At 40.5% G+C, this 13,007-nt stretch overlaps 1 protein-coding gene across 1 annotated transcript in view; it reads right to left on the bottom strand.

Moving 5' to 3' along the window:
- angpt4 (angiopoietin 4) overlaps window positions 1-13,007 on the bottom strand; it is a 28,445-nt gene extending 15,438 nt beyond the window's left edge. The window contains exon 1 of the mRNA XM_054617152.1: window positions 12,627-13,007. Within this exon, the coding sequence (XP_054473127.1) occupies window positions 12,627-13,007 (381 nt within the window). The remainder of the gene's footprint in view (window positions 1-12,626) is intronic.

The raw sequence follows: 13,007 nt of genomic DNA, 5'->3' as shown, positions 1-13,007 counted from the left end.
AGAGAATGTGAACATCCTCCAGACTGGACCGGACACCAAACCTCTGCTCTCATTACAGACCAACAAGCTGAGCCTCCTCTGACACCAACAGAGCCCCCCCAACACACTCGATAATCTCTGTCCTTAACTTGTAATTACATGGAGGTGCAGGTTAAGGCTACACTTGATTGCGCCAGCAGATTCCAGCCGATTAATTATGTGTTATCATAAAAACTGGGACTGAGCCTGAAGTGGACTTTTCTGTTTTCTTTAGAACTCAGACAGAGCTGGATTCCCCCAAACGGAGCCGGAGTGCTTTGACCCGACGGCTCGGAGGGAAAGAGCAGCGGCAGGACAAGAGATTCCTCTCAGGCTCACATCAACAAACACCAAGCACTGGAAGCACTGGAAGTACTGGAAGTACTGGAAGCACTGGAAGCACTCAGAGTACAGAGAATACTACTGCCATCAGAGTAAAACACTGAGTACTTGGAGTACTCAGAGTAGTAAGTTAATGAGAGATGTTAAAATGAGATGTTTAATGACAGAAGAACTTTAACCTGATTTGTTGAGTTTAAAGCGACTCAAACCAAACATGGAAAGTGACATGAATGTGAAGAATGTTCAGCTGGTTCTGTTTTCAACAAACAGATGAGTGTGAATCAGCTGTGTGAGAGAAACACAGATGTTTCTCTCAGTGTGACTCGGCCGTTTGTTTGTGATGCCTTCAAGGTCTGTGTGTGAACCGTAGAAACAAACATCCAGAGCTGAAGATGTTCAGGCTGATGTTCTGATGAATCGGCTTTAAAGCAGATAACCCACCTGTTCAGGCCGCTCTCATCCAGCATTAAAGCTATAGCTACAAAGAATAGAAATGATTTAGTTTTAAATGGTAAATGGACTGTACTTGTGTAGCGCTTTTCTAGTCTTCCGACCACTCAAAGCGCTTTTACATTACTAATCATTCACCCTTTCATTCCCATTCATACACCGATGGCACAGCCTGCAGGAGCCAGGGATCGAACCGCCGATCCTCTGATTGGAGGACGACCCTGCTCTCCACTGAGCCACAGCCGCCCACAACTGGGTATTTATAGCTACGGAATCTTGAAAGCAGAAGTATGAAGACATAAATCATCCAGCGGGGGGGTGAGGGATGGATGAGTCCAACAAACCGCTGCTGGTTCCTCATGTGAAACCAGAAGTCAACGCTGACTTATTGGTCACATAACTTACATACTTCAATAACGACACATTCATGGTTATTTAAAACAAAATCACCATCTTTTCAAAGTAGATAGAAGTTTATTTTGATAATAGAATATTCATTTATCGATAGGAAATTGACACGTGTATCTGAAAAAATATATAACTTTTGGTAGTATATCATATAAACCGTTGTTTGAGGAAACGCTGACCTGTTAAACTAAATAACAATAATAACGTAGCCCATGTTTATAGGGTGTGGTGGTTGGTCTCCCTGGTATCTGTCTCCTCAAATGTGATTGGACGGCTGAGGGGAAAACTGACGGTGACGAGTATTTTTTATCGTCTCAAATCTCTGCGACCAGAAAAAACCCTGCAGAACGGAAGCTGAGCTCAGCGTCACGCTGCTGCCGTCTGCAGCACGGTGACGACACGCAGAGCTCCAGAGAAACGATCAACAGCATTCAAACATTTCAGATATTGATTCAGCTCTACCTGGAGTCAGACTGGGATGTGTGATATCTGTGGAGTCCCCCGTTAAAAACATGAAACATACTTCTACTCTTTACTCTCTGCTGTAATTATCAATGAGATCAGTTTTATCTTGTTATTCATGTTGGAGCTCCTGAATCCCAGCAGAGCCTCGTCACCGGAGCTCTGAGAGGACTGAAGTAATGAAAGCAGCCCGGACCTCGATGACAGGATGAATAATCCTTTCATTACGTACTGTGTTACCCCACGAACACAAACACTCTGCTCAGACGTCACTGATGAAATATCAGCCTCCATCTCCAGAGCTGGCCGTGTGTTTTATGTGTGATTGATTTTCACTCGTTTTAAACACGTACACTAACTTTCACCGCTCACGCTGATCTCACTAGTTAAACATCTGATGGACTTGTTTGACTTGGAGACCCGTCTTGGCAGCAGAGAGAGATTCTGGATCCAGTTTGAAATTAGAGTGAAGCATTTACATCAGCTCAAAGGATTCAAACGAGTTCATTCAGGTCCCAAAAGTATTGAAACTGTTAAAGAAACTCCTTAAATTAAAAGAACATTAATTAAAGGAGCTCATATGAACTCTGAAACAGGTTTGTAATAACTCCTCCTGTTGGTTCCTGACATTTAAAGATCTTTTCAAAATATAGTTTTAAGACTTAAATTAAAAAGTGAACTTTAAAAAAGAGAAATTTGAGAGTAGAAATTCAACACTTGAGCCTGAAGGTGGAGTTTCTTTTTGTTTGGGGAGAAACAACAGACATAAACATTGTTGTCAATTCAGAGATATTGGTTGATTTTTCCTCCATAACACGTCTTTCAGACTATTGGAAATAAAACATTTATTTTACTTCTTTACCTGTTTACGTCTGTAGATTTCATCTGTAGATTTCTCCTAAATTACCGTAAGTTACTATTAGATAACGCCTCATTTGCATATTTAAACACAACATTTATATATAATGTCTTCAACCTGTTGACATTTGATTCTAATATGACAATAAAATGAAACTAGAATTTTGAACCTGGCTTTATCCAAAGTTTCGATTCAAAATGAGCACATTTATAATAAGATTATGCCTTTCTCAGGAAACACACACACACACACACACACACACACACACACACACACACACACACACACACACACACACACACCCTCTCTTGGGGCAGTGATGATGGGAAAGTTGCTGACTGTTGGTTTATTTCTGCTCCAGATGTTCTGCCGACAGCAGCGTTTCTCTGGGAAAAGCTCTTTGATGAATGAACACATGAATACGGACATCCAAAGGGAGATCAGCTGATCGGAGAGGGACGCTGTGTGTGTGTGTGTGTGTGTGTGTAATTAATAACACAGCAGCTGATTAGTACTGCGCTGTGTGTGTGTGTGTGTGTGTGTGTGTGTGTGTGTGTGTGTGAACATTGTGTCGACGTGTGTATTAGACAGGTTTCTTTGTTTTTATATACTGCATTCATCTTATCGTGACCTCTAAATGTGAAACAGGTCAGCTGATTAGAAGTAAAGTGAGTGTGTGTGTGTGTGTGTGTGTGTGTGTGTGTGTGTGTGTGTGTGTGTGTGTGTGTGTGTGTGTGTTTACGTAACATATCTCATAATCAGAGTTTACTTACATGTTATTACTAAAAGGTCTCAACGATTTTGGAAAAATCAGTGAGATGGAAAGCAGCTGCTGCAGAGAAATTATCAGAAACTGTGTTCACCTACAGTGTGCACACACTCACTCTCTCTCTCTCTCACACACACACACACACACACACACACACACACACACACACACACACACACACACACACACACACACACACACACACACACACACACACACACACACACAAGTGGACGGAGATGAGATAAAGGTGAGATGAAGGTGAGATGAAGATGAGATGAAGAGGAGATGAAGGGAGATGAAGGGAGATGAAGAGGAGATGAAGGGGAGATGAAGAGGAGATGAAGGGGAGAGGGAGAGAGAGGAGATGAAGAGGAGATGAAGGTGAGATGAAGGTGAGATGAGATGAAGGTGAGATGAAGGGGAGATGAAGGGAGATGAAGGGAGATGAATGAGATGAAGAGGAGATGAAGAGGAGATGAAGGGGAGATGAAGAGGAGATGAAGGGGAGATGAAGGGGAGATGGGAGATGAAGGGAGATGAAGGGGAGATGAAGGGGAGATGAAGAGGAGATGAAGGGGAGATGAAGGGGAGATGAAGGGGAGATGAAGGGAGATGAAGGGGAGATGAAGAGGAGATGAAGGGGAGATGAAGAGGAGATGAAGGGGAGATGAAGAGGAGATGAAGGGGAGATGAAGGTGAGATGAAGAGGAGATGAAGGGGAGATGAAGGGGAGATGAAGGGGAGATGAAGAGGAGATGAAGGGGAGATGAAGGGGAGATGAAGAGGAGATGAAGGGGAGATGAAGAGGAGATGAAGGGGAGATGAAGGGAGAGATGAGATGAAAAGGAGATGAAGGTGAGATGAAGGGGAGATGAAGAGGAGATGAAGGGAGAAGAGGAGATGAAGGGGAGATGAAGGTGAGATGAAGAGGAGATGAAGAGGAGATGAAGGTGAGATGAAGGGGAGATGAAGGTGAAGTGTGTAGAGTCTGAAAACATCTGAAGTAATTCTTTATTAGAATAATATAAATGAAGTATAAATCAGGTCTCTGTCTGTTCTTTGTGTCTGTCTCATGTTTCCTCTCACCTCCCTCTATCTCACTCCCTCTATCTCACTCCCTCTATCTCACTCCCTCTATCTCACTCTTTGTTCCTCCCCGTTCTCTCGCTCTGTTTCACTGTAGTGATTCATGAGTTAACAGGCGACTTGTCTGGAAGTGTTGAACTATGACTTCCTGTCTGTTTCCTCCTCGTCCTCCTCCTCCGTCTCTCCGTCACCTACTCCGTCTTCTCTGTATCACTTCACCTTTTCCTTCTAGACTCCTTTCACTTCCTTTGTCTCGCCTTCTCCTCTACTGTCATGTCTTATCTCATCTAAACAGTTTCAGTCAAACTTCTCGAATTTACTCAAAACAGTTCACAGATATTTGAAGTCTTAATGATAGAAACAGACTTGAATGGATCTGGACTTTTAATTCAAATGAATACGTTCATTTTAAAGCTCAAACACTCTATATTCATGTTTAACTCAGATTATAAAAGCTAAATAGAAATATCAAAAAGTCTGAAAATAGATCGTCAATAAAGTCATGTAACATTGAGATCCACTCGTATATATAAAGTATAAGTGTAGAGCTTTTATTGTTGTTTTTTTCTTTCCAAAATCCTGCAGGAACTGAAAGCAGCATTTTGATGACATCTTCATTGTACGTTGAAACAAAATGTAAAACGTTTTTTTAAATGTTCTGAAGCTGTCAGAAGGATCTTCATAGTTTAAAACAGTTTACTTTGGAAAACAAAGACATTTTGTTGCCTACATTGTTTAAGTAGTGAAGTTGCAGGTATGAGGATCAATCTGTGTCCCGTTGAGAAAGAAACATCCATTTTAACAGAGTTTTGTTTTCTCTGTGAAATTAAAAACCTGTTTTATCTGCAAATAAATATTATTTCTGGAGCGCCTCAGGGGACGAATGGTTATCAAATGAACTTTGTTTTCTCTATGTCTGTTCACTATCAACTGTCGAATAAAGGAAAATTATGCCCTGAAATACTAATTAAAAGTAATAATAAGCTAAACTGTCTTTGAGTACTCTGAAAAGTGCTCTATAAATTAAATGTGTTATTATTATTATTATTATTATTATTATTATTATTATTATTATTATTATTATTATTATGTGTCTCTTTCTACTTGGGGTGAATTTGCAGATAATCTTTCCGTCTTTCTGCATCTCTGTCAGCTCGTTTGAAGCTCTCCTCCAGCAGCCAATCACACTCACAGTGCTGATAACAGACCAGTAATCAGCTGCAGAGATACAGAAGGCCGACCTGGCTCCCACTAAAGAGAACCTCCAGTAAACTGCTGTGTTTCTGCTCTTTAACCAGGTCTGAGAATGAGCCACATGTGTGCTGCCTGATATCAGAGACGCTCACAGAGGTTCAGAAAGACTCTTTACAGTGATCAGATCGGAGGAACTATTTATATTATAGTTAGAACTAGGGCTGCGTATTGCGATGCATACGTATCACGATACACATGTAATGATACGACATACAGTATATCGCGATATATTGCTTTACAATACATATTGCAATACTCAATTTTGTATTTTTTTATGAAAATGATAAAATTGAGCTGAAAAAACGACCTGCTCTGTCCCACCTGGATATGCTAATACGTACGTACATCACATATTGATAACTCAATTTGCATCAAAACTATTCAAAGAGTATTTGTACTGCACATATTCACTCAGCGGAGAACACAATGAACTGAATAAAAAATACTGCATTCTTTTCTTATTGTGTCACTGACTACTCCTAACTAACATGTAGACGATGTAAACATCATATGAAATGTAGTGTTGTCTGCACTGCTTCATCCATAACGTGTCGTAGGAATGAGTCGGATCACATAGCGATGCTCTACAGTATACGGCCGCTTGATTGAGAGACGCCATGTTGTGATTTTGGCCGGGTCATGTGACAGGCCGGGAGGTCACTGACCTTTAGCTTAGAAGGAAATAGGCAGTGACGTCTGGCTTTACAGGAGAGGAGGAGGAGGTTTGACCCATAAGGCAATCTAAAGGACATATTAAATCTGTTTAGAACAGGATAATAAGCTATGTGGATATTTCTGCACAGCCCTAATTATTGTGTCAGCAGTGCAAGAACTAGAAACGACCGTGGTTCGTTATTAGACTGTAGCTCCTCCCCCTGCACAAGACTAACCACAAGTGATGGAGGTGTACAGTGATTGGTTGAACACATGAGTCAGTGCAGCACCGACATTTTTAAAAACCTTCTCGGCTCTTAAACAACATCAAACAACTTGGAAGAGAAACAATAGCAGATGAGCTCACAGAGCCGTGATGCATCTAGTGATGATATGAGATATAACCATATATGGACGTAAATCACGTATGTGGTAATATCTATGTTAAACACAGAAACTCTCATTCATGACCACAGACACTTCCCCTGTGATTCCACTTCCTGCATCAGATCCGCTTTTTATGTTTTCAATTTCTACTTTTATAACTTCCTCTTCTTTTTATGGAGTCTGGAGTTAAGGGTTCTACTATCGGTACTTTAGGAGTCCTGGAGTGAGACGTCCTACAAAAAGTATTGATTAGTATTAGCGTATCATAATCTGTGTTATTACCTTGTGCTTCCATTTCCCGTTTGGCTAAAAGAGTTAATATATAATTCATATATACAGAATATATATTGTTCTCGAGGTGTGCATCCTGGATAAACTGTAAAACCCTTTTCTTCAGTTTAATTGCATCTCAATGTTCACATCCTTTTAGAAGCTCTTTCAAACGTTCAGTATTCTCTCGGCTGATATTCTGCTGTAAAAGTCTGTTAAACATCTTCCCTACGGTATTTATATTATAATCAGAAACATGCTTGCGACTCACACTGAGCAGATGTGACATCATTTAAATGAATGAAGATGTTTCCTCGCCGTAATAAATACCATGAACTGCTGATATCTGACGGCAAACTTCTTCATAAATGTAACTTTACCCTCCAGGACAGTCGTTTCCCTCTCTTTGGGTTCTGCGTCTTATCAGATGGTTCTAGGTTGCTGCTGTGTTTGGTTCTCTTCTGCAGGTTATCATCTAAATAACCTCCGAGCACATCAAAGCGCCGTGAGGCAGCAGCTGACTGGCTGGGATCCGACCACAGAAGCCTTCCTGTCTCGGTCTCAGGTCCATTTGATGTCAGTCATTTGGCAGAAACCTAAACAAGCATCCTGTTAACAACTCACTTACTGCTGTTTACGGAGAAACACCAGACTGCTGCAGAGGCCAAACAAGGACAGAGACATTTCCCTTTGAACCGGGTTCTAATTCATGGTGATAATGAGGCTGAAGAAGACGTCATGGACTTCAACCTTTAGATCCTAGGACTCAGTGTACTGATGTCAGAGGTCAAACTGATCAGAAGTCCTGGATAGTAACGTTCATGGGACATTCATGATCCCCAGAGGATGAACCCTCCTGACTTTGGTGACCCTCTGATTTTCCCTCTAGTCAGGTTCACTACTATGGTTTTAAAACAAATATCTATTGACTTTATTGATCCTATGACTTTTCATCATCAGGTCAAATACTTTATTTATTGTTTATGACCAAAAACCTGCAGAACTAAAGACATTCAATCAGCCTCAGCCGGACTCTGTGTCTACTGATCAGTAGCTAATGTTAGCATGCTAACACGCTAAGCTAAGATGTTAACCGTAATGAAACATTCCTGTTTAATATCAGAATGTTAGCACTGATATTTAGGGCCGCAACTATCAATAATTTTAGTAATTGAGTTTTCTTTTGTACTTTTCATTGATAAAAATACTTTTGCTTAGTGAAAATAGTAAATATAAAAAAGAGAAAGTAAGACGGAACAAACAATCGGTTTCTCTTTTAGCTAAAATAAACATTTGTATTATTTAAATGTTTTCTGTCAAAACTAAACACATTGAGTGCCACTAAGTGCCACACTCTAAGTTTCAAGACTAACTTTTTACACCACGATCCCAACAAATAAAAATATATAAAAATATTTGGGTATTTTGAATCTAAATATTTGCTTTGATTAAACTTTTTTTGGGGTGCATTAGTATTTTAATATTGTATTGTAAGCTACTTAAAGCTAGTGTTAAAAAGTCTTACGTATGTTTAATATTGCTGTGAAAACATCTACTTCTTACAACTGAATTTATTCAAGTGATAACGTTTTAATTTTCTTTCAATACTAATTTTTGCTGAGCAGGCCTTGAACACATCATCATAACGGAAACCCCGTTAACGTTAGCTGTTAGCATCATGATTTAGCTCTTCTCCTGCTGATTTCAGAACAGATTTGTTGTTCAATTCAAACAGTTTCAGGATCAGTCCTCCTGTCCTAGTGAGCGTATTAGCATGCTAATAACTAGCATAGCTTAAATCAGCACATTCCTCTTGTTTGCCTGCTACTGAGAGATGGAGTTCAGGTGTGTCAGTCCAGGAACAACGAGGTGAGTCAACATCTCAGACGCCACACTAGCTGCTCCGTCATCTGAGCTGCAGTCTGACCAACGCTGAAGCTCCAACATCTGATTTGTGACTTCCTGAGCTGTGAGGGGAACATCTGACCGCACGAGAAACAAAAAGAAGAATTTGACCAAATGGAGCGACTCTACTGCGGCTCAGTTTGGAGGTTGTGATCCTTCACTGCCGACACGAGGCAGCTGTGGCTCTGGAGAAAAACTTCTCTTTGTACTGCAGTCGACAAAGATGCATTAAGCCTCGGTTTGTAGCAACTGATTAATTAGTAGACTCATTTAAATCTACTTTAATCTACATAAAACAAATCTGCAGCCGAACTTCTCAAATGTGTCTTAACTTATAGAGACCAATATTTGAGGGTTGTACTGTTGACTGACAAAATCGTTTGAAAATGTCACTTTGGGTTCTGGGGAAATAGTTTTCACAGTTTTCTGACATTTAATACACAAATGATTGAAGTTAATCTACAACATAATCAACAGAACCATCGATTATTAAAAAGTAATCATCAGTTGCAGCTCTTTCACAACGATGATGGATATAGAGTTTAATAAACAGCCAATTAGATCAATTTATTGCTCCTTTGTGTTAGTTTTCCCGACCTGTTTATTGTTTGTATTGCATTTATTCTTCTAATACTGTTTTTATGCTACAAAAGTGGTTAAGCCTCCTTTGAAAAATTAATTTTCATTTCAGACTTTTACCTGATTAAAGAAAAAGTTGAAATATAACCCATTAACAGCAACTTAAAGGACATGTTGTCCTACTTTTTTCATTTAGTCTGGATAGAGGACTCAAGTCAGAGCAGAATGGATGATTTTATAAAGAATTAAATTAACTTCAACTCTAGAAACAGCGTAAACTCTCTGACGGTTTGGTGCTTTAACTTCCAGCAGAGAAGAGAAAGAGAATAAAGAGCAGACAGAGAGACTGAGAGGAGACGTAGTTATCTTTTATCTGAATTTAATTAAACATAAATGAGAGGACGGTAACCAACGAGAGTCGGAGAGCGATTAGATTCTGCTAAAGGTCAAAGGTCATCTCTCGTCTCCAGCAGACTTGACCTGCGTGTCCTCTGAGGATCAACAGAGTGGGTGGTAAACGCACACCGTCACATGTTAAAAACATCCAGAAACATCGCTGGTTTCTGAATTTAAACTCTGCAGAATAAAATCTCTCTGATCAAATGATTCAATCCCTCGTTCAGAAATGCTAAATATAATTCACTTATAATGAACTAATAAGGCGTTTTCATCACACTTTTGAGACCCTTTGGAGGAACTTCAGAACCAAACCTGCAACTTGACGGTTCTGAATCAGTTAATTCATTAGTTTCTGTTCTAAAGTTCCAGCTGTTAAAAAAGGAAAAGGTTGTATTTTACAAAAAGTTTGAGATGATTGGTCAAAGACGCAACAACAACTTTAGAACCTCCTTATTTATGAAACAGGAGGGTTCTCTGATATCAATATGAGGAAAATTCGTATTATTTATCAACGTAAAAAATGTGTATTGTTGTCGCATCCTTGAATTTTAAAAAAGAGAAAGAGAGCCAGTGGTTCTCCAGCTTCATGGTTCTCCAGATGTTCCAGAAACACTAAGAAGAACGTGCAAACAGGACTCTTAAAACAACATGAACACCCTGCGTTGTTCTCACATTGTGAAGGATGATGGACAGACCCAACATTTAGGAAGCTAAACAAGTCTGCTGCTGACTCAGCATTCCTTCTTCAACAGAATCCTGATTCATGCTGCAGCGTGTTAATGGTTCTAATGATGATCTCAAACTGCTTCAGTCTGCTCATCAGCAGGAGACTGACCCCACGATTAACAAGCAGGAGCTGATGGAGGAGCTGATGGAGCAACAACCATATCTATACAGAGAGACAGAGAGACAGAGAGACAGAGAGAGAGAGAGAGACAGAGAGAGAGACAGAGAGAGAGAGAGACTACTATATTAACCCTCTTGACCCCTAACCTGTCAGCCAGATGGAAAAGCATTTTTTCTTTAAACAGTAGCCAAAACTACAAAGTTGATCACAGCTAGAAGCTGTAAAAACTGTGACAATTGTGAGATTTTCATATCTCCGATGGTCCTTGAACACATCATGTGTCAAACACTTTACGTCAGAAAAAGCTGCAAAAATGAAGGTTAAAATTGATATTTCCTTAAAAAACATTTTATTCTACATGTCTCCTTTAAATCTCGTCCCAAATAAACGGTTTGCTTTAAACAGATTCTGTTAAAAACATTAAATTCTGAGCTCCTCAGTGAAACTATGAAGACATGATTGATTCATCTGAGAACAACAGTCATGTGACAACAAATCTGTGAAACTAAGAGTGAACTGCTGCTGAACACAGAGAGGAGAGGAGAGGAGGAGAGAGAAGAGGAGGAGAGAGGAGGAGAGAGGAGAGGAGGAGAGAGGAGGAGAGGCTGGATGTAGAGGTTGTATAAATGTGAATAGTTCAATATTTATTGCACATAAAGTGTCATTTTTTTCAAACACTCTTCTGGTAATTTCATAAAAATGTTGGGTATATAGATTCCATTGTTTACCAATTTTTGTAAAATAGATTATCAAAGAAATTCAAAGAATGTTTTTATTCTTTTTAATGATTTATGTCATTGTAGCTGTGATATTCTGCCCTAAAGACATGTTTGAGTTCTCTCTACTTCTAGTCATGATGGTTGTCTTTCCAGAGAGGAGCAGGACTTTTATGTTTTATGTGAAAAACGTCCTTAAACTGTTTGGGGTTCAGAGGGTTAATCCTGACTGACGTTTATCTCTGATCCCATCGATTACCTTTGGCCTGTCATGATGTGAAGAACACTCCACTCCACTTATTCTAGTTAATCTCCCTTAAAGAGCGACTGCAGCTGACGTTTGTTACTGAGAAGCGAGTGCTTTTCTGCAGTGAAAATGTTGGACATGGATGGTGGTGAATTTTAGAAATAATTACATGTATCTTTGTTAAATTAATGTTGACTTTTGGTGATAACACATGTCACATAGCTGAAACAGTTAACAGGGACAAGATGTAGAGCACAGAGGGAACTACGCATAAAAACTACAAACTAGAGGAAAACAGGGAAATACTGAAGAAACAGACACACAACTTCTAAAGAAGGTAGCTGTTTGTAGTAAGCAGTGAAGGTTCTGCAGTAAGCAGTGAAGGTTCTGCAGTAAGCAGTGAAGGTTCTGCAGTAAGCAGTGAAGGTTCTGCAGTACTGTGCAGGACGGAGGCTTCAGGCTCTCGTTACGCAGCGGGCCGTCACAGCTCTGATGAAACCACAGACGGATGTTCATCGACTTTCTCCTGATTGAAACCAGCTGCCAATCAATCAGAGTCAGAAACCTGAAACTTTGATCTGTGTCAGCGAGCAAGAACATCAAGCTTGTTACCGTCTGAACTAACAACACACACACACACACACACTACTCATACACAGCTGCTGAAATGACATTTCTGTTGAAGGAATCCTGAGTCATGTATATTTTTGTATATTTTCTTATTGTTTTGTCTCTCGAGGGGTCAAACCGTCCAGGACTGAGATCATTCGACATGATGTCACATCGATGCTCCAACACTAGAATAGTTGGGTTTCACTCCCTGGTGCACACAAAGAGCTTCTATGTGTCTGTATTGGAGCTACATTTCCTACTGAACTTTATGTTTTCACACTGACAGAAGGCTGTTGGTGAAAAGTACAGAAACATTCATGAACTCCTTCTTCAGTCAGTTATAATATTAATATGTTTACCTTCTGCAGCCACAGCGTGTTGTTCTCCATCGTGCTCTCTAGGAGCTGCAGTTTGCGAGCCGACCATTCGCCGTCGATCGGCGGCGAGTCTCTCTGCACGACGCTCGCTCTGCCACCGGAGACGCCGTAGTGTTCGGTCTGCGACGGCGTTCCTCCACCCGGGCAACCGTCCGGCTCCGGCAGGATGAAGGTGTAGCTGCACTGGCCGTGTTGGATGCGATGAAACTTCCTTCTCTTCTCTGCACCTCCACCGCCGCCTCCTCTTCTTCTTCCAGCTCCTCCTCGCTCTGCTCTCGCGACACCGGCTCCATCGACGGCGACCGCCAAGGTCCAAATCAGCAGAATCACCAAAACCCCCCCGCTGAGATTCAAACCTCTCAT

This window comes from Anoplopoma fimbria, chromosome 17, assembly GCF_027596085.1.
Source record: "Anoplopoma fimbria isolate UVic2021 breed Golden Eagle Sablefish chromosome 17, Afim_UVic_2022, whole genome shotgun sequence".
Taxonomy (NCBI): domain Eukaryota; kingdom Metazoa; phylum Chordata; class Actinopteri; order Perciformes; family Anoplopomatidae; genus Anoplopoma; species Anoplopoma fimbria.
Note: the sequence above shows the minus strand (reverse complement) of the source record. Positions and strands in the feature narration are given on the sequence as shown.